The sequence below is a fragment of the Trachemys scripta genome, chromosome 1 (assembly GCF_013100865.1).
Source record: "Trachemys scripta elegans isolate TJP31775 chromosome 1, CAS_Tse_1.0, whole genome shotgun sequence".
Lineage (NCBI taxonomy): Eukaryota > Metazoa > Chordata > Testudines > Emydidae > Trachemys > Trachemys scripta.
Window position 1 is genome coordinate 300,274,461 of NC_048298.1, and position 24,552 is coordinate 300,299,012.

The 24,552-nt window shown below is 44.3% G+C and overlaps 1 protein-coding gene across 4 annotated transcripts in view; it reads left to right on the plus strand.

Annotated features, from left to right (window-relative positions):
- KATNAL1 (katanin catalytic subunit A1 like 1) overlaps positions 1–23,943 on the plus strand; it is a 52,319-nt gene extending 28,376 nt beyond the window's left edge. For 3 of the 4 annotated variants that reach the window (XM_034758681.1, XM_034758682.1, XM_034758684.1), the window contains 7 exons: positions 6,304–6,431; positions 7,472–7,577; positions 10,063–10,221; positions 13,568–13,694; positions 16,648–16,782; positions 19,981–20,107; positions 21,943–23,943. In XM_034758681.1, coding sequence (XP_034614572.1) covers positions 6,304–6,431; positions 7,472–7,577; positions 10,063–10,221; positions 13,568–13,694; positions 16,648–16,782; positions 19,981–20,107; positions 21,943–22,141 — 981 coding nt within the window. In that variant the 3' untranslated portion in view covers positions 22,142–23,943. Of the gene's footprint in view, positions 1–5,827; positions 5,936–6,303; positions 6,432–7,471; positions 7,578–10,062; positions 10,222–13,567; positions 13,695–16,647; positions 16,783–19,980; positions 20,108–21,942 lie in introns of those variants that run through there. The other variant, XM_034758683.1, reaches the window with a different exon arrangement.
- Positions 23,944–24,552: the final 609 nt, after the last annotated feature.

Genomic DNA, 24,552 nt, shown 5'->3' on the forward strand with positions numbered 1-24,552 from the left:
GTTTTTTTTCCCTTTCTTTCTCTACTGTCCAGAAAGCCTCCAAGCTGGTTGTCGTGGTCCCCCCCACTGGAATATTGTCAGGAATTTCAGCCTGTCAACCCAGCCGCTTATTTTAAATAGGCAACGTGTGTATGTTACAAAGGTTGTATAATGCCCCACATGCGCCCTAGGAGAATGTTTGGGAGTACTCTGAAAATTAGATTAGTGTCTTCTAATAGGGAAGCCACCAAAGCTATGCAGAGCAGTTCTACCAATCTAATGCTACAAAAGGAGATGCTGTTATGCCTGGAAAAGTATTCAGAACCACCCACGAATGTATAACTCAACCATTATTTGGGCAACTAATCCTTAAATCTGTGAGTAATTCCAATTACATTAATAATGGAGCTACTTGCAAGACTAGTGATTAATCACCCAAATAAGGGCTTCAGAATTGGGCTTATTTGTAACTACTATTAATCATTTTGTTGCATGTGAAAACTGTAAATATTTTAACTCTTACTTTAGTTCAGGTGTAGATCAGTAATACAATGCCCTGTTCTACAGCTTGAGTGTCATTTTGGCAGAGCTTCTATTTTTGAGGGTTTATTCATTTCATTTTTTGGAGTTTATTTTTAGCAATTTCTGAGTTTTATGTAGTGTCCAAAGAATCAGGGTTTTTCAGGGCCCTCTTTGTATATTCTGTAATGAGTAATGTATGCAATATACATAACGCATCACAGTATGTTATGTAATGCATAATCTCTCTGTAATGTTCCCTAGTGAACTTTAATGTAGTACTGTTTCAAACAGCACTACGGTTAAGTGCATTAGGGAACTTTTAGTGTGCACCAGCAAGGTCTAAACAGACCAATTAATGTGTTATGCTCATACAAAGCACACAGGATCTTTATAGAGGAGAAGGCAAAAACACTGCATTTATTGAAAATACAATAGTTAGCATATGCTTTTTAGTCTCACTCTCACTCACTCCTGCCAGTTGATGTTTATAGTTACCAGTCTGTGTTGTAGCTCGAGTCAGTCTAATGGCCAGTTAGATTGAGCACGAGTGAGGATCTGGGCTCTTGTTGGTCACGATCCGACGTTCCGAGGCTTTGCAGGACTGAACCCAGAGTTCCATGGCAAAACACCCCAGCTTTATAGTTGTAAATTCCCATGTGAGTCCCTGCATTTTGCAATGTCATCCTGTAATCATTAGTCCTTAAGTGGTGTTATTATTTGATGGTTATTGTCGGGCTTCCCATCGTTATCTCCTATTTGTTGTCTCGCCTTCGGGGGTGCCTGCCTCACCTCTGAGGTCGGGAATGCTGCTAACATGGTTAGCATCGGATACAATGGATGTTTTCTGATTGTCTCCTGGTTTTTCCAAGTCTCTCACTTCTTCTTGACCATCTGGACATTTGTGATGGCTTTCACACCTTATCTTTTCCTGATGCATGCATTCCTCATTCACACAAACAATCTCTTACAGAACCCTTCAGAGGTACACAGACATCAATTTATATTCCGCAGAATACACTGTAAACCAAGCCTTGCTAAATCTTATAACTAAAACAATTCACATTGGGGCTTCAGGCCCTCGACATTCCTCTAATCTCCTTAACATAGACACAATACAAGATCCTGTCTCTTACTTACTAAAACCTTAAAGCAAAGAAAAGAAATGTATATTTAACTAGAGTGCCTAATTTGCAATACATATAGGAAACCATAGTAGATATTATACCTTACCCTAAAACAAAAGGGTGACCATAATCAGTCATAAGGATTGTTCTGGTCTGTCATTCCTTTCTGCTATTCAAAAAGGGTGTCTGACAGGATAAAATCAAATCATACATTAATTCTCATAGTACAGTTATAAAATCCTGCTCCTACAAATGTGCAATATATTAGTGTGCTTTAGAAATTACACCCCGTTGTCCTCATTATTGCTCCATATAGACGAGCCCTTAAGTAACCATTTCCAGTGTCTTTCTATTGTTTATTGGATAAACACTGATTTCATCACCATCCATTTCATGAAGGGTTTACTCAATATCTTCCCGCCAGTATTCGAGCCCAAATCCCCGAGGGACCTTAATCTCATTATCTCTGCTCTCACAGAGCCACTGGCAATGTGTTCCCTAAGGTGATATTCTTGGTAGCCATTACCTCAGTTAGCCGGGTCAGTGAACTGGCGGCCATGATTGCAGACCTCCCTTACGCTGTATTCCACAAGGACAAAGTGTCCTTACGGCTACACCCTAAATTCCTCCCAAAAGTAGCGTCAAAGTTCCACCTAAATCAGTGCATCTACCTACCTGTTTTCTGCCCCAAACCACACGCCTCCCATGCGGACAGGGTCCTGAACTCCCTTGATATCTGCTGTGCACTGGCATTTTACCTCCACGGGACATGCTCCTTTTGCACATTGCCAAAACTATTTGTGGCCATTGCTCACCCATCCAAGGGCCAAACCCTCTTCTCCTAATAAATCTCCAAGTCAGTCTCTGGGTGCATAATGCTACACACAATCCAACATTTCCCCACCTGATGGAGTTACAGTGCACTCTACACAAGCGTAAGCATCCACATTGGCCTGCCTGATGGACATCTCATGGCACAATCTGTAGTGCAGCTACCTGGCACTCCATCCACATGTTCACGGCCCACTATGCCATAGCACACGCGACGGGTACGGAGGCTGCTGTAGGCCAAGCAGTACTGCAGACTGCACTTCCTCACTGCTCACTAATCACCCATGTATGGCATATGTATAGGGACTATCACTCAAAGAAGAAGAGGAAGTTACTTACCTGTAACTGGAGGTTCTTTGAAATATGTGGTCCCTATTTATATTCCAATACCCACCCTCAAGTCCTCTGCTGCACATGAGACTGCACAACAGAGGGACCCTGGTGAGGCATCGACTCACCCGATCTATTATATCCTCTGCTGGGAGCATGAAGGGATGCACTACACGTGTGCAGGTCAACCGACACTGCTGAGAAACACTTCCAGTCTCAGGTGCATGGCTCACATGCACACCAATGTATGGAATATAAATAGGGACCACACATCTTGAAGAACCTCCAGTTACAGGAAGTAACCTCCTTTTTCACCAGGACTAAAATTGTCAAAAAATCTGCAAAGTGGCATTTAGTTCAAAACTAACTCTACGGCTGCAGGAAATTCAAATGAGTTATGTCAGAACAGGTTGTTTATAACATGACACTGTTTAAAAAATACCTTCTGCTGTGGAGGCAAATTTTCAGATGTGATTGTTTAGTATATAAAAATGATTTATCATATAAATGAATGCATACAATTGAGAAGGCTTGTTATGCTCGAAGAGTGCCAACTTGTGAAAGCTGTGCGTGAGAGCACCATGAAGTGGAGATGAGAGCCTGTAGCATTCTTATATTTTATTTTTATTTCGCATAAGACTGCTTGAGTTATGCAGTTATTTTCAGACAGTACTTGTAGTATTCTTAAAAATCCTTTTGTTCAGGCTTTTCCTTTTATGCTGTCACCCAGTGGTTGTTTGTAGTAATTACATGGTTATGTAATGGTCTGAGTGCAAGTGGATAAATAAAGTTGTTGGCATGCTCCCAGTACGCAGCAGCTGGGTGGATGGCTCTCTGGCGTTGTCTGTTTTTTGTTTTCACTACATAGATCTCACATTATCTTCTGCAGTATTTTGTTTATTTGTGTACCATCTTTTTGCATAGCAATAACCTACACTCTGGTTTGCCCAAATGTTGGAGCACACCTCAGCTACGTTTTTCAGCCCCGCTGCTTTCTGTCACCTTTGCAGTGCACCAATAGCCTATTGAAACATCCCCTGGCTTATTGCTATTAAAGCTTGGCTTAATTTTGTTTCAATTTAAAAATCCTCTTAAAATCAGCTTTTCTGGGTGCAGCAAATCCTTCCACTGTAAAAATAAAACAAAAAATCCTAGCTCATTGTAGGGGGTAAGAGAGAATTCAGTATCAGAGAGAGTCTGCAAACACCTTTTCGTCACTGTGAATACTGTTCTTATTGTTGCCTTTATAGATAGGTAGATAACTCTGTCTTTTAAAATCTTTTCAATGCTATGGGTCCCTTCTCATTGTTCCTTTTTTCATGACTCTGTGTCATTTTGACAGAAGTTTCTGGTCTCAGAGCAACTTTCAACTTGCTTGCTATTATGGATTCAGTTTTGTAATAAAAGTGAGAGTTGAAAGAAGCTAGAAGGGCACAGACTATTCCCGGAAGGGCATGTGGGTTAATGGGAAAAGGGAAGGGGCATTGTTAACTGCCCCTTTCTCCTCTGCTAGCACATTTGTCTCTCTGGCTCCCTCTTCCTATGCTGCCTCTGTCCGCTTTCCCATAGGCTGCTTTTCTGAGGCAGCTGGGATACTTTAACTTTGTTAATTGTATTTAGAGGCTGTGTTAGGAGCTCTAAACCAGCTTCCAGTTTAGCCTAGTTCAGTTAAAAGCAATGCAGTTGCTCCTCAGGCTCCACTTAGTCCTGCTGTTGGGCTGGGCGGGGAAGTCGTTTCCTGTTGAAGTGTTAGAGGAGAATTAGAAGTGTTGCTTCAGAGGAAAGATGTTGCTTTTCCCGTAAGATCAGCAGAGCTGTGGAATTACTAACTTTGGAGTTTATGATCAGTTTGGGGCTGAGGTTGTTTTATCCACTTGTGGGACAGTTCTGAACACATCGGATGCACCTTTAATAAAAACAATAATTAGGCTGAAATGTAGGGTTGCCAGCTTTCTAGTTTCTGAAAACTAGATGCCTCTGTTCCGCCTCTTCCCCCAGGCTCTTCTACCCTTGTTGCTTTCCCCCTCAACTCCAGTGCGAGTTGCCCAAGAGACTTGCAAACCCCAGCTCCAGCAGGCCATCTGGGAATTCAGGTAGCCGAGCGCTGCGGCCGTGTGGGAGCAGCCAGGCAGCCCCACTGGCGAGCTAGGACGCAGCAGTCCTGCACAGCAACCTCCCGCCTCCTTCTGTGCGGCTTGCCCAGCAGCCCCCTCCCTGGCTCACTTGAGCCCTTGCCACCCAGGAGCTACCTTAGCGTGGCCAGGGGAAGCGCTGGCGGGTGGAGCAGCTTGCTTTCCGTCCCTCCTGCGGCACATTCTATGTCCACTGGGACCCCTTACCCCGTTTGCACACTCTGTCCTCCGCCGCAGCCCTGCAAACCATGCTCATGAAAGGGGCAACAGGCTGCCACTCCTGCCCTCCCCTCTCCCCCCGCCCCCCCCGCAGTAACTGGACTTTCCAGTCAAAAAGGGTTGCCGACTCTGACCAAAGCTATTCCAGGAGATTTTTTTCCCCAACATGATGTAATGTCATTTTCTTAAAATATCCTATTAAAATCTCCCGGATTGCTTTCAATAGTCACTGGGAGCTAGATTACAATTTTGGGAGACTACAGGCCAATCCTGGAGGATTGGCAACCCTAGACACCTGACAACCCTACTTTAGGGCTCCCAATGTCCTTTTAAATGAACTTTAAAGTATCCCGACAGTGTGTGGGATTGGGTTGTGAGACAGAAAAAGGGAATAGGAAATAGACAATTGCCGGAGTTTGGGGGAAAAGAAGCAGCCAAGCAGGGAAGACCTTTTCTTTAAGTCCTGACTATATTGAAATAAATAAATAAAATATTTATCCGTTAAAAACCAGGCAGAAAAAATCTTATTTCTCCCATTAAAGAGAACAGGTATAGGGATTAAAAAAAATTTTTTGGTGGCAGGGTCTAAATGTATATTAGTACCAGCTGGCCTAGTAGATGTAGCATCATCTGGCCCAGCTAGCCAATCAAAATGCATCTTTGGACAAACTTGTCCTAAGCCAGGATCTAATATAGCATTATGTCATGGGTAATATAGCATTACGTCACGACAGGGTATGCACAGATAGGCTTGTGCTGCATCTGCCTCGTGTGCTGAACATCACAAGAAGTGTGCTGGTAATCTAAAGTGACTTATTGCTACTAGAGTCTAGTTTGTAAATTAAAAAAAACAACATTTTAAACTAATTTTTGGATTTGGGGATCAAGGTAACTCCCCTTTATGAAAGACGTGTGACTCTATAGCACATTCTGTTGGCCTGGCGATAGTAACAAGTATCTTGAGACTGTGGAGATAAGATGTGAAAATATTGTGCTTCCTTGGCTGTCGGAGGAATGAGACAGCCCACAGTTCTGTGTAAAAATCTGAAATTTCTCTTGGCTTAAACATAGTAGCAATTGAACAGTTTTACTCTATGATTCAAATCTTGGAGCTGTTAAAAGTAAAAGTTTCATGATAGACTCCTGTAATTTCTTAATGTTCCTAGGGAAAGAAAATTCCACAGGAAGGTGCTGGTGATGGGGAAATTCAGAAATTTGATGGAGCAGGATATGATAAAGACCTGGTTGAAGCACTGGAAAGGGACATTGTATCAAGAAATCCAAGCATTCATTGGTATGAGAATTTTCTCAGTTAAATTCTTTAGCTAGGTTGGAGGAGAAAGAGCATGTCCTCTAATTAAATTGGGATCTTAACTCTTTTAAAGTGGCAAACAGCCATGACTTTCCAAATAGGGGAAACGAGGGCTTCTGGTTCTAATCGCATACTAATTTGATTGCAGAGTAAGACTTTCATTCTTAACCAGTATGATATGCAAAATGTCCATTACGAGTACCTACTCAAAAGCCTAACCGCATCCCAGAGAACATTAAAATGTTAAAGATGATCACTAGGGATCCTAGAAATCCATTTGCAATGGGGAAAAATTAGGAAAAACATGGATTTTGCATCTTTACAGAGAATCTTTAGTTTTTACATTTTGTGAAAAAATAAAAACATATATTAACTATTAACTAAATTTTACTGAAAGTACCAGTGTCACGTATTCAATGTATGCTACCTCCTCCTCTTGTGATTGATTTTTGGATGCGCTTTAAATTTACAGTGGAACTCTTGTTTATCTGATCTAATTGGGACCACAGGGCCAGATCGGATAATCAAGAGAATTGGCAAGAGCTTTCTACCCTTATTTCGATCCCAGACTGATGGTGTTTCGGTTAATATGAAGAGCCAGATAATGGAGGCTTGGCTAAATGGGATTCTACTGTATATCAATAAAACATTGTGTTCAACTGATACCCGTATGTACTGAGGCTAGTTCAGTGTTTCATTTTAATCATGGAAAAACATGGATATTTGATTCTTTATTAGAGAGTTTTGGATTTTTTTTAACATGGAAAAGTAGGATCCCTGATCACATGAGCCAAAACAATTTTTAATTGAGTGCCATAGTAACCTTAGCTGAAAGTAATTTTTTTGCTGCCTTTCACAGGAGAGGACAATGTAAGGTCAGAGATTTATAGCAATGTTCTCAATAGGAACATACTGGCATAATAAAAAGGATAGTGGTAAATACAATACTTTTTCTCTGTTTTTCATGGCTTAAAAACAAAGTGAAATGTTATGCTTTGTAAATCTGTGCTGGTCTTTCGCAGGGATGACATAGCAGATTTGGAAGAAGCCAAGAAATTATTAAGGGAAGCGGTGGTTCTGCCGATGTGGATGCCTGATTTTTTCAAAGGGATCAGAAGGCCGTGGAAGGTGAGAATGTACGACCACATTCTGGGAACTGGTCATGGCACTTTCGTGTATGCCAAGTTGTATCTACATGAGCGTAGCATCATATACTCATGCTCCCTTTTACTGATAGTATACCGTAGTATTTATAGCTATTATACTGCAGTAATAGCCTAAAATACACATTTATTTAGCAAGGATGGATAATTCCTTAATTATAATAAATGTGGGATTGATCCAGAGTAGCTGAGCCACAGTAAGTGGGAGCCCAATTTGGATCTGATTCACAACTTGAAAAAAAATTGTTGAGGAAGCATATGAGCTGCTGTGTAAACAGAAAATGAAATGACCTAGCTTTTGGTATGGGATTGATTGTCCCTTATTCAGGGAATGTCTTATGATACAATTGTAGGCTTGTCACTTCATTGAGTTAGTTATGATGATGAAGTCCAGGAAGATATTTCCTATTGAATATCCTCTTTATGGCCCTGATTCAGCAAAGCTCTTAAGCATGTGGTTAATGTTAAATACATGAGCAGTCCCAGGACTTAAGGCCCAGATTCAGCAATGTACTTAAGCACATACTTGTTCTAAATACCTAACCAGTTAGTAGTTAGGGTGGGATTGTGGCTTCCCTTTCATGGCTGGAGCTTTTCTTCTTCACTTTGCCCTGTGGGAGAAGCAGACAGAATGTGGCTGTTAACCCTCTCTAAGCAGGCTAGTGTGCCTGAGGTCCTCCACATACTAGAGGCCTGTGTGGGGAGTGCACAACCCCTCTTCTCTCCTAAACCCATTGGTGCTCATGGGCCAGCACTCTTCCTGACTAAACATAGGTGTCATGCATTTGCAGCCATCACTTTCTGAAGATCCAAGAGTGGTTGTTTCCTTTCTCTGACCTGTGTTTGTGCCAAGAGGATCCAGTTCCCCTGTGTACACCATGGTCCTCCACTAGTATTGCTGTAAGGGGCAATTCTAGCAGGGACTAACATTCCAGTGTAGACAATGCCTGGATGAACTTGTGTAACAGGAGTCCATTTATCTTTTATAGTTGCTGCCTTGAAGTTTAGGATAACTTGGGCATCCTTATAAAGGGAGGTGGGTTGTCAGCTCTCTGGACGGAATATGATCATTTGTAATTTAATTTACCGATTAATGTCTGTGGGAGCTTGCAATAGCTAAGTGTTAAATGGCAATAAAGGTATTAATGGTTAATGGAAAACGTAGGCACAGAGACGCTATTGCTCTTGATGAGTACAGGGAAAACATTTTTGAATAATTGTATTCCCGGTTGATTTGTTTTTATAGATCTCTTCCATGTCATTCTTTGTGCTCCTTGCGGTAAATTTTGTGTAGAACAGACAAAATTTAATTTGCAGCATGGATCGCGTTTAACAGATATTTTATTGTTGTGGTATTTTATGTAAGATATTAATTGCAAAGCACATTATGATGTGCAAATCTAATTCCAGCTAATTTGATTATCCTTGAAACACAGTCTGACTTTACCTCAGTAAGCTCTTGTTTAGTATGAAATCAGATCTTGCATTTCAGAAAGCTGCCATATTCGCGACAGCAGAGCATTTGGCGTTTCTATATTTCTCCTTGTCCCTTGCTGGGTGGGGAAAACATTGCGTCGTTCATTACCACGATGGCTGAGGGAGGCCCACAGTTTGGAAAGCAGATTTTCAAAATATCTTGATGAATTTATTTAAAGTAATTATTTAATTATCAAGTATTACTCTCCATCTTAGGGCAGTTCTAACCTTACTACAGAAGGGGAAATGGTTGTTACCACCACTCGTTTTCAGGAACTCTTGCTTTGAGAGCCCATTTAAAAACTAATGCCTTTTTTCACAGTCGAGACGATTAGCAAGCCCCAGCGTGGACGCCTAATTTGGGCCCTGAGAACTTTGTCTCTCCATCCATAATGTCTTTTACACTTCAGTGAACCAAACAGGCACTGATGTAGAGGAGACTAGTGCTCTCCCACTTTGCTGTCTCTTTTACCTGGATGGGAGATGGAAGGATGGTCAGGCCACTAGCCTGGGACTTGGGAGAACTGGGTTCATTTCCCTGCTGTGCCATGGACTTCCGGTGTGACCTTGGACAAGTCACTTAGCCTCTCTGTGTTTCATTTTCCTCTCTGTATAATGGGGATAATAGTCCTTCCCTACCTGATAGGGAGTGCTGTCAGGATAAATACAGTAGATTTTTGAGACACTCAGATACTGTGGTAATGGGGGCCATGTAAGTACCTTAGTAAGAGTAAATAACATGAGAAGCCCACGTATACAATTAATGGTTTCAGTGAAACAAGTGCTTGGAAACAAAAAGCAGGCCCAGGCATGTGGCAGAGTTAGGTTTTTAAACAATTAAAATGCAGACCTTGGGTCACATTTAGACCTAGTGCAACTCAACTGATTGCTGTGGACTAGCATTTTGCTTACATCAGGGCTGAATTTGGGGGTCTCCTCTTGTCATTTATTTATTACTCTGTATGGAATTTTAGGGTGTTCTGATGGTTGGCCCCCCTGGGACTGGCAAAACCATGCTAGCAAAAGCCGTTGCTACGGAATGTGGGACAACATTCTTCAATGTTTCCTCCTCCACTCTGACGTCCAAATACCGGGGCGAGTCTGAGAAGCTAGTCCGCCTGTTGTTTGAAATGGTAAGTCCTCGATGCTAGGGACCTTTGTTGGTTTATCAAGCCCCTCACAGCACATTGTTGCAGGATTGAGTTCATTATCCCTAGAACCTCTCCAGTGGATGGGTGTGCACGCTTATATAGCAGGCCCTTCTTGATGTATATTTGAGGATTGTGGAGTAAATTACCCTTGTCTCTAGAAGCAAAATGTGTTTCATCTATTTTCTCTGTTCCAAGCTGAAGGTTGGTTTCTGAAAATCAAGGGCCAGATCCTAAACTGCAGCTGAGAAATACTTACACACAGTCTCACCCCAGGAACTGTGTTATGTGTGTGTGCAAATATGCCATTTACCCTCTCCTCATCCTTATTTGCTTCTGCACTTCCAAGATGGTGCCCATTAAAACACCTTGCGACTTTTAGATAGGCTGGAAACTCCCCTCCCAACCTTTGACTTCACAAGAAGCACAATATGTATATTACAAATAGTATATTTTGATTGTTCCCTCACCTCCCTTGCAGGATCAGGACCTAAGAAAACAAAGGTCAGATATAGAACAATCCCTATCAGTCCGCATCCTTAAAGGAAACCTGCACAACACTTTCAAAAGATGTGCCTGGGAGCTTGTGACATACCCAGGATACAATCTAGACTAATGAGTATCTGTGTCATCCTTGCCCTATAAACTTTATACTGATTTGTTGCTGTAGCCTCTAGTCTGGACTGCTCACAAACAGCCTCCAGCATGCAAGTCACTGCCAGCTATGTCTGTGTGTGTGCTGCAGGGTGACCTCAGCTCACTCCCTGTCTTAGAGTTCCACCCCCAGAAATGTGTGTCCTGTACTGCCCAGCCCTCTCCTGGACAATACAAGTATGTTAAGTCTCTTTTTTTTATTTAAGATAATATACCAGCTTAGTATTTCAAATAGTTCTTCAGGCACCTCGATTTAAACATACTGGATTAGATACAACAATAAAACAAGTTTATTAACTACAAAGAGATTTTAAGTGAATACAAGTAATGAGGCATAAAAGTCAGAAGTAGTTACAAGAAAAATAAAGATAAAACACAACTAGCGCCTTAACTATGTTAAATGCAAAGCAAAGTTTTTCTCTCCACATGCTCTCAACAGGCTTATTGGCCAAACTTCTTAGGCCAGAACCCCTTCTTCCTTTTCATAGATTCTAGGACTGGAAGGGACCTCGAGAGGTCATCGAGTCCAGTCCCCTGCCCGCATGGCAGGACCAAATACTGTCTAGACCATCCCTGATAGACATTTATCTAACCTGCTCTTAAATATCTCCAGAGATGGAGATTCCACAACCTCCCTAGGCAGTTTATTCCAGTGTTTAACCACCCTGACAGTTAGGAACTTTTTCCTAATGTCCAACCTAGACCTTCCTTGCTGCAGTTTAAGCCCATTGCTTCTTGTTCTATCCTTAGAGGCTAAGGTGAACAAGTTTTCTCCCTCCTCCTTATGACACCCTTTTAGATACCTGAACACTGCTATCATGTCCCTTCTGAGTCTTCTCTTTTCCAAACTAAACAAACGAAATTCTTTCAGCCTTCCTTCATAGGTCATGTTCTCAAGACCTTTAATCATTCTTGTTGCTCTTCTCTGGACCCTCTCCAATTTCTCCACATCTTTCTTGAAATGCGGTGCCCAGAACTGGACACAATACTCCAGCTGAGGCCTAACCAGAGCAGAGTAGAGCAGAAGAATGACTTCTCGTGTCTTGCTCACAACACACCTGTTAATACATCCCAGAATCATGTTTGCTTTTTTTGCAACAGCATCACACTGTTGACTCATATTTAGCTTGTGGTCCACTATAACCTCCAGATCCCTTTCTGCCGTACTCCTTCCTAGACAGTCTCTTCCCATGCAGTGAATTGATGGGCAGAAAGAGAGGGAGGAGAGGGGGTGGCTTGGGGTGTTTGTCCCCCTTTTCTATAGTGTCAGCCACCCCTTTGGAAAACATTTGCAGCTGAGATTCGGGAGACAGAGCATCTACAGAAAGGGATCTTCCCTGCTGCTCTTCCTCACCTGTTGGAGCTTCTTTTGTTTTCCTTCCTGCTTGATGACTTTGTTTACTTCTTAAATGCAGATTAAGCAGAGCACATTCTTTTGTTTGAGACAGATGTGTTTGCCACCTCAGTTTGGAACATGTGTTAATAACATCTTTCAGGGAAATCTTCATGGGCGGCGGGTCGCATTAGCTGGGGGCGGCTCAGACTCCCTAGACATTCAGGCATGACCCCGCCCCCTGCCATGACCACTCCCTGCGTGTGGCTTCAATTCTCTGGCTCCAGTCCCCCCAGTGCACCAATGGTGTGGCTGGGGCCATGCACCGCCCGCCTTCCCATGCTCCTGAACTGAGGAGGCTGCGGCTGGCGCTGGGGCTGCCCACCCTCCCGGCGCTCCTTTGGGGCTGGGGGGCTAGCCGCAGGGGGTGGGGGAAGGGAGGGCTTGGCTCCGGTGGGGGATGGAAGGGGCGGGGCCTCAGATGGAAGGGGCGGGGCTGGGGGTTAGCCTCCCCCAGCCGGCAGTTCACGCACTGCCCATGGAAATCTTATAACTGCACATACAGTATTGCTACACATTTTATCAAGACAATATTGATGAGCAAATTGAGTCTTCAAATGACACCTTACAAGGCATACTTTGTACAAAGATTATTACAACAGTGTGTAGGGTGTGGACACAGGTACATTCTTTCACAGAGCTTAAATTCATTACTCTGCTAGACACTAAAAATCATGGACTGAACAGAGACACTGGATTTATGGTTTATTACAACAATCCGTAACCAACTAACCCCCCCTCCCTTTTTTGTCCTATGACTGCAGAGGTGTTAATGGGCCACTCTACCTTGAATGGTCCCTTAGAATACATGCTAAAGAATCTGTTCCACCTTGGTTTTAGCTGTGCCATTTGGAGTATCTTTCCTGGACCCAAAGAGCTCTGTGTGGCTCGAAAGCTTGCCTCTCTCACCAATGGAAGTTGGTCCAGTAAAAGATAATCCTTGTCTCTCTAATATCCTCAGACTGACACAGCTACAACTACACTGCATACAAGAAAACAAGTAACACACACAAACTTCTGCACATGCTTAACTTTCTGCACTGTGAAAGTTACCATTGACCTCAGTGTTATGACTGTGTGTGGGGGGGAGGGGGAGGAGGGCTGGGGGGATGTAAAGTTAGGCACATGGGGAAGTCTTTGCAGGGTCAGGATCTCAGATGAATTTTTCTGTGGCTCGGACATCTATTCCATTTGTTCAGCACTGAGCACAATAGGGCCTGAAGCCTGACTGGGGCTGGTGCTTGCGACTGCAATCTAAGTAATTGTATTTTCACTTCAATAAAGGCCAGGTTTTATGCGCCAACAACAATCTTCATTGATGAAATCGATTCCATCTGCAGCCGCAGAGGCACTTCCGACGAACATGAAGCAAGTCGCAGGGTCAAGTCGGAGCTGCTGGTTCAGATGGATGGTAATTGGTGTTTAGATACCTCCGAGTTGAGCTGCTGTTTCTCTTCTGGTTATGTGACATGCTTTGTAGACACTTCATTGTTCAGAAATGAGTAGAGCTGGCAGAAAACAACCACCTCTTTTTATTGGGGGGGGAAAGGAGAGAAAAGATCTCTCTTTAATTCTGAAGTGTTCAAAATGGGCCCATATTTTGGTGAATGAGAGTCCAGAATATTTAATTTTTTTAAAGTATATTTTTTATAAGCATAACATTGCTGCAAAAGTTTTGTTTTATATAAAGCCATATTCAATAAACTTTCATTTGAAAAATGTAGCCTGCTCTAGGAGAAGCATATTTTGAACATTCATGCAGTTTAACACAGACGTTTGTGTGTGGCGCAGTGCACAAGGGGTTTCTGCAATACAAAGTTGTGAACAAACGCCTTCCTTGACTCTTCCACTCAGGACCTCTTTGTTTGATTTGACTAGACCAGATCTTGCATTGACAACTAGTGTCCTTTTATTAATAAGATTTACCATTGGATCACTATTCTTTGTATATGGACCATTTAACACCAGCTTCAAAGGAATATTTATGGTACAGGGGTTTGATTACCCCCCACTCTGTTGTTGCTCATTGTAGGGCAGCACCCCCAAGTGTGTAGGCACACCCAGAGGCAGATTAAGGTTTCCTGGGGCCTTGGCCCAGAGCAAGTGGGGGGGGCCCACCCCACCTCTTCCACCTCAGTCCTGCCCCAGTTCCACCCCTTCTGCCTGCAACTCCACCCATGGCCTCATCTCTTTGTGCCCCTTTTCCCAGGCCCCACCTTTGTTCCCCCCAATCCTGCACCTCCACTGCGGCCCTGCAACCCATTTGCTACTTTCTACTCCCCACCCCACTGTGGCCCTAAGACCGGAGAAGCTCTGTCCCTCTCCGCCACAGCCCCAGGCTGCAACGGGGAGTGAGACCTCCCCCAGCCCTCAAGCCGTGGCAGGTAGCGAGATATCCTTCAGTCCCAGGGCCACAGCAGAGGTCCGGGTGCTGGGGCTTCCCCTGCCCCCCCGTGGCTTCTGCGTAGGGTTACCATTCGTCCGGATTCCCCCGGACATGTCCGGCTTTTTAAGCTAAAAATAGCATCCAGGGGGAATTTGTAAATGTCCGGACTTCCCCCCCATGCAGAGCACGCGCGGCTAACAGTGCTGCCGGCCGGTGTCACTTACTTGGGGCTCCGACACTCAGCCAGAGAGGGCTCCTCCTCCTCCCTCTCTCCCTCCCTCCCTGCATTGCAGATCGGCTCCGGCAGTTTGGAGCTCCTCTCCCACTGCTGCCCAGCAGCTCAGGCAATTTCTGATCAAGTTCACCAGACATTATGTGAAGAAAGGCCAACAACAAGGGGGGCAGGGGGTCGAAGAAGGGGCAGGGAGGTTCTGGAGGGGGCAGTCAAGAGACGGGGAGGGGTCGGGAGTTCGGGGGGGGCTTTCTGGAGGTGGGGGTGTGGATAAGGTTTTGGGCAGTCAGGGTACAGGTAGGGGGTAGGGTCCTGGGGGGCATTTGGTGGGGGTCTTAGGAGGGGGCAGTTAGGGGACAAGGAACAGGGAGGCTTAGGTAGGGGGTGGGGTTCTGGAGGGCAGTTAGGAGCAGGGGTCCCAGGAGGGGGCAGTCAGGGGACAAGGGGGGGGTTGGGAGTTCTTGGGGGGGCTGTCGGGGCAGGAGTGGGGAGAGGGATCGGAGCTGTCAGGGGATAGGGAACAGAGGGGTTTAGATGGGTCGGGAGTTCTCGGGGGGGCTGTCAGGGGGTGGGGAGTGGTTGGATGGGGCATGGGAGTCCCAGGGGTCTGTCTGGGGGTGGGGGTGTGGATAAGGGTTGGGGCAATCAGGGTACAGGTAGGGGGTAGAGTCCTAGGGGGCCAGTTAGGATGTGGGGAAGGTCTCAGGAGGGGGCAGTCAGGGGACAAGAGGCAGGGAGGCTTAGGTAGGGGGTGGAGTCCTGGGGGGCAGTTAGGGGAAGGGGTCCCAGGAGGGGGCAGTCAGGGGACAAGGAGTGGGGGGAGGGTTGGGGGTTCTGAGGGGGGAAGGGGCGGGGCTAGGGCAGGATGGGGCGGGGCTAGGGCAGGACAGGGGCGGGGCTCCTCCCATCCTCTTTTTTGATTGCTGGATTATGGTAACCCTACTTCTGCGGGGACCCAGCGTACAGGCACTGTGGCTTCTCCTGCCCGCTTGGCACTTCTGCTAGAGAGCGCGGGGGCTTCCCTTGCTGCTACCCTCAGCTTCTGCCTGGGACGGAGTCAGAGGGCGCTGGGGCCTTCCCCTGCTGCCCTCCAGCTTTTGTCAGGAAGCAGGGTCGGGGGGCGCAGGGGCTTCTCCCGTTTTGTGGGGGAGCGGGGTGAGGGGATGCATGGGCTTCCCCCGTTCTGCGGGAGAGTAGGGTTGGGGTGAGGGGGCTTCCCCTGCCATCCCCGGCTTTTGCCAGGGAGCCAGGTTGGCGTGTGGAGGCTTTCCCTGTCACGCTCGCCCGGCGGTGCTGTCCACCACTGGGCACACTACAGAAAATGAAGGGACAACAGCTTTTTTGCCCAGAGGGAATCAGTTTCTTTTTTAATCTAACTGCTTGACGGAAAGTTTTTTACCATCTCTTTAGTGGCCAATACAGAATAAGTTGGTAATTTCAGTTCAGTTCATAGTGGGCAAGTGTCCACGCATCACAAAACTGATTGTTGGCAGTCTGGCAGCGGCCAAGAACTGAACTGTCAGGCAAAATAAACTGTTCTCTCCTTCCTAGAAGTAGGTGCTGCCTCCAAAGCAGAGCTGGGGTATGTTGGGAGAGTGGTGTAGAGAAGCTTGCACCCATGTTGTGCCCATGTACTGATAAATGCAGTGCCTCCTTCTCCAAGGTTTGTCAGTCCAGCACCTTTAGCAAGCCTGGTATTTGCTACGAACATTAAAATGACTCTTTCCTACACTGTTGGACTTGCAGGAGTAGGTGGTGCACTAGAAAACGATGACCCTTCCAAAATGGTGATGGTGCTGGCTGCTACAAACTTTCCCTGGGACATTGATGAAGCATTGCGAAGAAGATTAGAGAAACGGATTTATATACCTCTGCCAACAGGTACTATTGCTACAAGCATTTTCCTTTAAATGTTTTTTCTAGGAAACTGTTCTTCACTGTATCTCTTAGGATTGTGAAGACCGTTGATATTTCTGTTCTAAATATTGCATTTGTGGGGTTAATAACATGGCTGGCTGTTTTCTTTAAAAAAATTGCTTGGAGCTCAGAAACAATGAGCTATGGTATTTCATTACAGACCCATTGATGGGTTCTTACGTTTTGAAACCAAGTTAGTTTTAATGAGCCTGGAATTATTTCAAATGTTGCAGTCAATCCTTGAGTGATCATCAAAGGAAGCCTTTGGACTTTTTAAGAAATATTGCAAATGCATTCCCATGCCCTTGCAGATGAATGCAGAGAAGTGGATCCATGAATTATCACTTTCAAGCTTAGCACATTGTAAATCACTGCTTGCTGGCCTTTATGCCTAGACTTCAAGTCACTCAAAATGTAGCAGACTGATTGCTTTCCTGCCCAAGATGCCTTGGCTTGTATTGTCATTCATTCCTGGCTGTCACTCGTATACCCTATTAATTTCAAGATTCGAATCACTTGAAGGTTGTATAGCTTTGTTCTTCTTGGGACAGTGGATGCCTTGTGTCACTGCATGAGCACACAAGATAACAAGATGTGTGTTCATGGTGACAGACGTTGTGATCGAGTTTAACAGGTATAAGAATATTTAATAGGTATACAGCTTGTTTTTTGCAGCTCACAGACAGTAATAGCTCATAACAGGATGACTGTCTTTTTGACCGATTAGTCTAGAATTCTATCCGTTTGCTCTGGTTTCTAATTGAATAAGACTTGCTTTAGACGTAGTGTAATACACCCTGCACTTCTTACATGAAGTAGATTTGCCACTGTAGCTGTGAGTTTACATTCTATCATCTTTTTCCGCATATGAGGAAGTTAAATTGTTCTGTGCATCTCCAGATGATGTATTTACATTCATGCTTTGTAATTTGAGATCACCAGGGATTTCAGTTGGAAAAAGTTTAAACAAAATAAATAAATTGCAGGATCTGGTGTAGTGTGAATTTTATAATGTGATATTTCTAAAATGACATAAGGCCCTGGGAAAAACTTAGGAAAATATTGTGTTTTAGAGAAACATGCAGAATTGTGTGCCATATGTGCATCTATGGTGTTCTGTAAATAAATAACCCTTCTAAAGAAAATGCCCTCTCTCTGTACAGACTCCCTTTCTGGATTATAGGTAATTTTGTAAGGCACTTAGGTACCACAGTAGTATAAATACTTTCTATATTTTCTTTTTCACTGTTCTCTGTTAGTCACCAGGGACGCTTATAAAACAGGAGTTGTGCTCTTAAGATTTTATCTGCTCATCTTGCTGCTTCCCTCTCAAAGTGGTCATCCTCTGTTTTTAAGACATCAAAGCTGGTTGCTGTAGAAATGAAGATGCTGATGTAATGTACATTTTCCCTTGCAATAAAAAACTGAAAAGAAACCCTCTTTCTCTTCACCCTTGCCCCTCAAAATAACATAAAGGGACAAATTTTCAAATGTGGGTTCCCAAATCACAAGCGTAGGACTTGCATACACACATGCTTTGTGTGCAGAAAGGTTAAATTGGCTGTGTAAATGGGTACTTATTTAGTCAGTTACCATGGTATGGACACAGCACCTGTGTTTGAAAATTGGCCAATGCAATTGTTTGTAAATATAATTTCTCTGTTTTCCATGAGGTTTCAGCAACTCTTTCGGGCCCCAATTCAGCAAAGCACTTAAGCATGTGCTTAAAGTTTAGCATATGCTAAGTGCTTTGCTGAATGCTCTCCACCGCTATGTAAATGGAAATATTTGTGTCATCAAGTCCATGGTGTTTCTAAAAACTATGTAAATAATGTGCAGTCCAACTTCTGAACAGAAGGGTGTATCCCAGGGGTCAGGAGGAGCAGCAGAGGTTTGTAGGATCGCGCCTTTGTGTCTTGTAAGAATAATATTCCCTGCTGGTCAGCTGTGTACAGTGAGAAAATGATGCATAACAAGGTATGTGATTATACCAGAGACAGTATCTGTTTGTCTCAGGCACATTGTGCAGAATGAGGCAAATCGCTAAGTGCTTTGTCACCTGAGAAGTGTAAGCATTTGGTATGATTGCACTTCCTGAACTGTTTTATGAAGTGTCTGTACAGGATATTTTTTAACTACATGCTCTGCCAAAAATGTGATCGGTTTTGCTTTTCTAATATGTGAGTATCAAGGAGATCACTCACCACAGGTGCTGCCCAGTGTTCAGGCAGGTCATGCCAGGTTCTTTTCTTTCCTGGCACCCCCTGTTGAGAGCTGCTCTAGTCCTGTGGTAGTGTGCGCCTTCTGTGACGCAGCCCTCCTGCTGGGTGTCACGTTGCTGTCCACCCCTTCTGGAGTATAAGAGTCCAGCAATGGGATAGCCCTCTAGGTAAAGCAAAGGGCTCCCGAGTCAGGGTCTTGACTCTTCTGTCTTTAGTGCCTTCTCTCATCTAGATTGCCCATCATGGTTAGACTTCTGGCTTTGATACTCCTAGCCTAAGGGGTGGTAGAGCAAGCTCTCCACCAGCTTCCGCTCCAGGGCTGAGTAGTAAGCAGCTACATCCTGCACCCCAGAGTGCTACACTGCTGCTTCTCTGGGTCACTTGCTCCCTGTCCCCTCTTTTCACAACACATGAAGTACAGGAGAACCTCAGAGTTACAAACGTTTCCGAGTTACGAACAACCATCATTCCCGAGGTGCTCATAACTCTGAGGTTCTACTGTAAAGACTTTTAATAACTGGAATCAAAGATAAAGTCTCAAACCTTCAGAGAATCTCTAGGCTCTTCCCTTCTGGTGTGGCAACTTTGCCAAAGGAGGGCATCAGGCAGCAGGGGCTCCTGCAGTGCACCTTTCCAGGAACTCCGAATGTATGTCAGTTCACCTCCACTGTATGCTGCCTTGCTGAGCTGACCCGTTCCTTTTGTGCTCCTCCTCCAAGCCATGCATGCTTTGCAGATATGGCCTGGGGAGGCTGCCTGGGTCCGGAGCAGCTGCTTATTCCCTTCCTTATTGGTGGCAGGTTTGTATAACCCATCATAAGGAGGCTTTTCATCTGTAGTTTCCATTTAAAGCCTAGATTGTGTTTTTGAGTATTTGTGTGTCATGGTGACTTGAACAAAAGTATTGTTAAACTTTAAACAAGTGATTCTTGTATCCTAGCAAAAGGCAGAGCAGAGCTGCTTAAGATTAATCTTCGGGAAGTAGAGATGGATCCTGATATACACCTTGAAGAAATTGCTGAGAAGATTGAAGGCTACTCTGGGGCTGATATAACTAATGTTTGCAGGTATTTTGTTCACTTTATTTGCAAACAAATCTAAAATCAATAATTATGTTACTCAGTAAAAGAGAGCAGCACCAGGACCCTACCATGTTTAAGGTTTGAATACATTTGCTAGCACTATTCAGTACACTAGTATGGTTTTTAGAAAGCATGGAGTCTGTGTACAAGATGTGATGGTGTCTACTATGGTTGTGTGAGAACAGACAGCCTGAGCAAATGTTTTGTTGCCATTGTCTGCTTTCATCGACTCATATTTTAATCTTCTAATCTAGTATAAAGCCGGGTGGTTTGGGGTTTTTTAACCCTGTGGGTTTAGGAGCTGGAATTTCCTGCTGCAGAGAGAAACAAGATATTTTACTTATTCCTATATAATATTTTCTATTGCAGTCATGTCCAGAGACCCAATCAGGACTCAGACGCACTCTGTGCTAGATAGAGCTGGCTGGAAACTGGAATCCCTATTCTGCAGGATATTCCAAAATTTAAAAAATACATTGCTTTGCTTTGAACCAAAAAGATCAATGACATTTCCTGCAGAACGGGAATTCCAAAATTTTGTTTTGAAAAAGTCAAAATGACCTTTTGTTTTGATCTTTTTCAAACATTTCAGTGGCTTTCTGCGCTCACTGGAACACGGTCAACCTGCCAGGCAGGGAGATGGGCAACTTGGGGACCCTGAGAGCTTGGCTGCCAAGGAACCATAAGCCTGGGAGCTTAGGATCTGAGGGTTCCAGGGCCTCCAGGGTCCCCCAGGATTTGCAGCAGACTGCCTGGTTTCCATCAGAATTTCATCAAAATCATTGTTACTGCAAAACATTTCAATTTAGAAGAATTTGCATTTTCTAATAGAAAAACGTTCTGCTGGAAAACGTCCAGCCCGTGCGAGAGCTAGGGGCTGTACATCAAGTACCAACACCTGGTCCCTGCCCAGGGGAACTTACACTCTACGAACATGTCTCAATAATTTGGTGACCCATATTTCTACTGATTAAGTGGCCATTAACCTGTGTTGAAATGACTCAAGAGTTTTGAAATCTTTGTGTTGAACTGTACAATAGTTAGATTAAATGTTCTCCTTCGGGCCTATATTCTCCCTTGCTGGGAAAACTGCAAAAAGAGAATCCAGAACTGAAAATTCCACATGGGCCATGCTGTGAGAAATGAGCGACATGCTCTTTTCTGGTGAGCAGGGGTTAGAAAGGGCCAGGGAAGAGTCTACCAGACGAATAGAACATAAAGATCTGCAGGCATCGGTGTCCTCAGCCCTGTGGATTAATATGTCATGTGCTTTCTGGCTGCCGCCCTGCACTTTCCGAATCAAGTCACCCTGCCAAAACTGGCAGCAGGGCTGAATTGCAAGTCAAGCTGCCATTGGCTCCCCTCTCCCCCCCCCCACCCCCCAGGGACTGCACACTGCTAAGGAGGTTGAAGCCATGGAGTGGGAGTTAGTGCTGCAATAGAGGGGAACAGAAGCTCCTGAGTGTTTCAGAAAGGAGGGAGCAGTTGAGTACAATTTTTTTCATGAGTTTAGTGACTGCATTGAAGTCACAAGATTCATCTCCATGAATCATTGTAAAAGGTTTTCAGTTTTATAGTTTTAATTATCTCTGCACATTTACCATATGCTTAAATGGATTTGGGTACCAATGCATTCTTTACATCAAATGAATGTAGTGATCTTGGAACATAGAGGCGAAGAAAGATGTGTTCTACATCTTAGAAGTTAATGCTTTCTTAAGTGTTCCTTCCAGTGAAGCCTGAGAATATAATCAAAATTCATATGGCTCACAGCACACACTACTGACACTTAGTTCCCATGTATTTTCCTTTGTTTCCAGGGATGCCTCTTTGATGGCAATGAGACGGCGCATTAACGGCTTAACCCCAGAAGAGATCCGTGCACTTTCTAAAGAGGAACTTCAGATGCCTGTTACCAAGGGGGACTTTGAGCTGGCTCTGAAGAAAATCTCCAAGTCTGTTTCAGCTGCAGACCTGGAGAAGTATGAAAAATGGATGGCGGAGTTTGGATCTGCTTAACCTCAGTGACGTCTCTTCTGTGCTATAGTTTTTTTAATCTTTTCCTGTTGTAAACTGTAAAATGAGTTAGAAATGTTTTAAAAGGTTTAATAAAAGGTTTGATATTTTTTTTCATCTGGTGACAAGAATCTCCCTCCTCCCCCTTTTAAATTTTGTTATGCTTGAAAGGAACAAAAATGGTAACCCACACGAGACATAAAGATGCTTTCTGACTGAATAGTAAAATGCATAAATAGCAAGGGAAAAATACACTTTTGAAGATAAGCTGCACTTTTCCAGTTAATGTCAGTGTTCCTTATTTTCACACACACTAGTCCTTTCATGGCCCAAATCTGTAAATCAGACATGGGAGGGTGATGAGAGAAACTAGCAGAGACTTGCTGCACACCTTATTTGTAGGAATCGCTATATTTCTAGTAAGGATCAGGTTCCTTGCCCGTGTATGTGGTACTGAAGTTACTGTTCGGCTGCTGCTTCTCCTTTCACTAGCTTATTTTGAGAAAGTACATGGGTAAGATTGGCCTTGTTTACAGTAAGCAGAGAGCAGTTTGCATCAAGACTCAAATTGTTAATGATTTTGTTGGAAACTTTCAGCCTGATTTTCCTCCCACTGTCACCAATTTTACACTGATGTAACTTCACAGACTTGACTTTACGCCAGTGGAAGTGAAAGGAAAATTGGGGCACTTGATTTCTTTTGGTCAATCTTAGGCCACATTTGTACCAGTTTAACCAAAGCTGTGATTTTTAAACTGATTTTAGTTGACCCTCTACTCTTGCACTATTACTCATCCCCCTATAGTTTGTTTGTGTTTTCTAGATATTTTTTTAATTCTTATTTATTAACACCAATAGTGTGCTTGACTTAATTCAAGACTAATACCAAGCCCAGTCCTGCTCCTAGAAGACAGACACAGGACACGGAGCTCTCGTTTTCCTATCAGTCACAAACACTCTCTTTCCTAGACTTGGTACAGGACAACATTTGTTTACGCTGTGGAACTGTTTTTGCAGTTAAAACTATTTTATGCAGTTTTCTTAAATGTGTAAAAATGCTTCGACTGGGGAAATGATTAATTTTGGTAGATTGTCTCTCTTCTACCCTCCCTCCCCCCATGCCAATGTAGTGCTGAAAAATGCTGGATTGGCAGCTTTGGAGAATGAAGGCCTCCGTCCCAGAGTGTGGCTGTCACACTGGAAGTGGCTGTGCTGACCCCTCTCCACACGAGTTTGTACCGGAGCTTCCTCTGCTCGGAACAGAGAGAGAGTTCTGTTTCAGTGGCCATCCTGTCCTTGGCCTCTCTGCTGAGGCTGTCAATAAGGCTGCCAGTTGTGACGATGGGGATTGTAACATCGACCTGTTCCTTAGGAATTAGACCGAGTCCACTTTTCATATAATCGCCAAACTGCTATGGCATGGAAGCAACTTCTTGCTATAAGTGACTTTGACCAGACCTAAAAAGGTTCCATCTACCAACTCCACCGAGCGAGCTATTCCTTCATAGTACCTGCAGGACATGGCCAGAATTGTTTAGATGAATTGCTAATGCAAACACAACTCTGGCGCCTCACCCATTCACTTGTTAGGGGAGAGAGATGTCTGGGATTTATTCTACAGCATATAACTGGTTACGTGGGCTACATTTGCAATAGTTTAGCCATGGATTCATTATCTGTTGATGCCTTGGATGTAGACAGCACCTTGGGCTGAGCCTGTGAACGGTACGGTTTGCTGTTTTCAAACAAAGGGGCTGCTCTAACTTGAATGGAAAAAATCCTAATAAATGTCCTGATGACTCTCATTCATGTTGCATTGTACTTTTGTTTGGATGCAGACTTTGGACTCAACTGTAGTTCTTCTGGCCCAAGCCCCTGTGGCTGACTTGGGCACGATGCCTCTTGAGCTCTGGCAGTGCAAGGGGAGCACAGGTGCTGCAGAGACCTTCCAAAGGGTGCAGCATTTGCTCCACTGGCCAGAGCTGGGGAAAGGGAATTGTGGGCCCTGCTGTGCTGTACCCCTGCTGGGAGAGGCTATGGGGTTCAGGGAACACATGGACTCTCGTTGTGGTCATCCCTTGTATGGTGGAGAGAGAAGGCTCCATTTGCCCTCTTTCCCCTGACCAGGTTGCTGCATTTGTGCAGGGCTGGGCACATTTGAACCCCTTGCATTTTCACGTATCCCTAATGATACGTGTGACCATCAGACCAAATAAAGAGGCAGTCTCGGAAGTTGCAAGTGGAAACCAAGTGTAATCTGTATTGTTCTAGAACAGAATTCATCCCTACTCAGGCAGTCAGCACAAGCCCTGTGGGCTTAAATGGGATTTAATTGGTTCATTGCCCTTTGCACAAGAATGAATGTCACCCCTAGTGAATAGCTGAGCCTTTTCTGGGGTGGGAGAAAAGCTTTT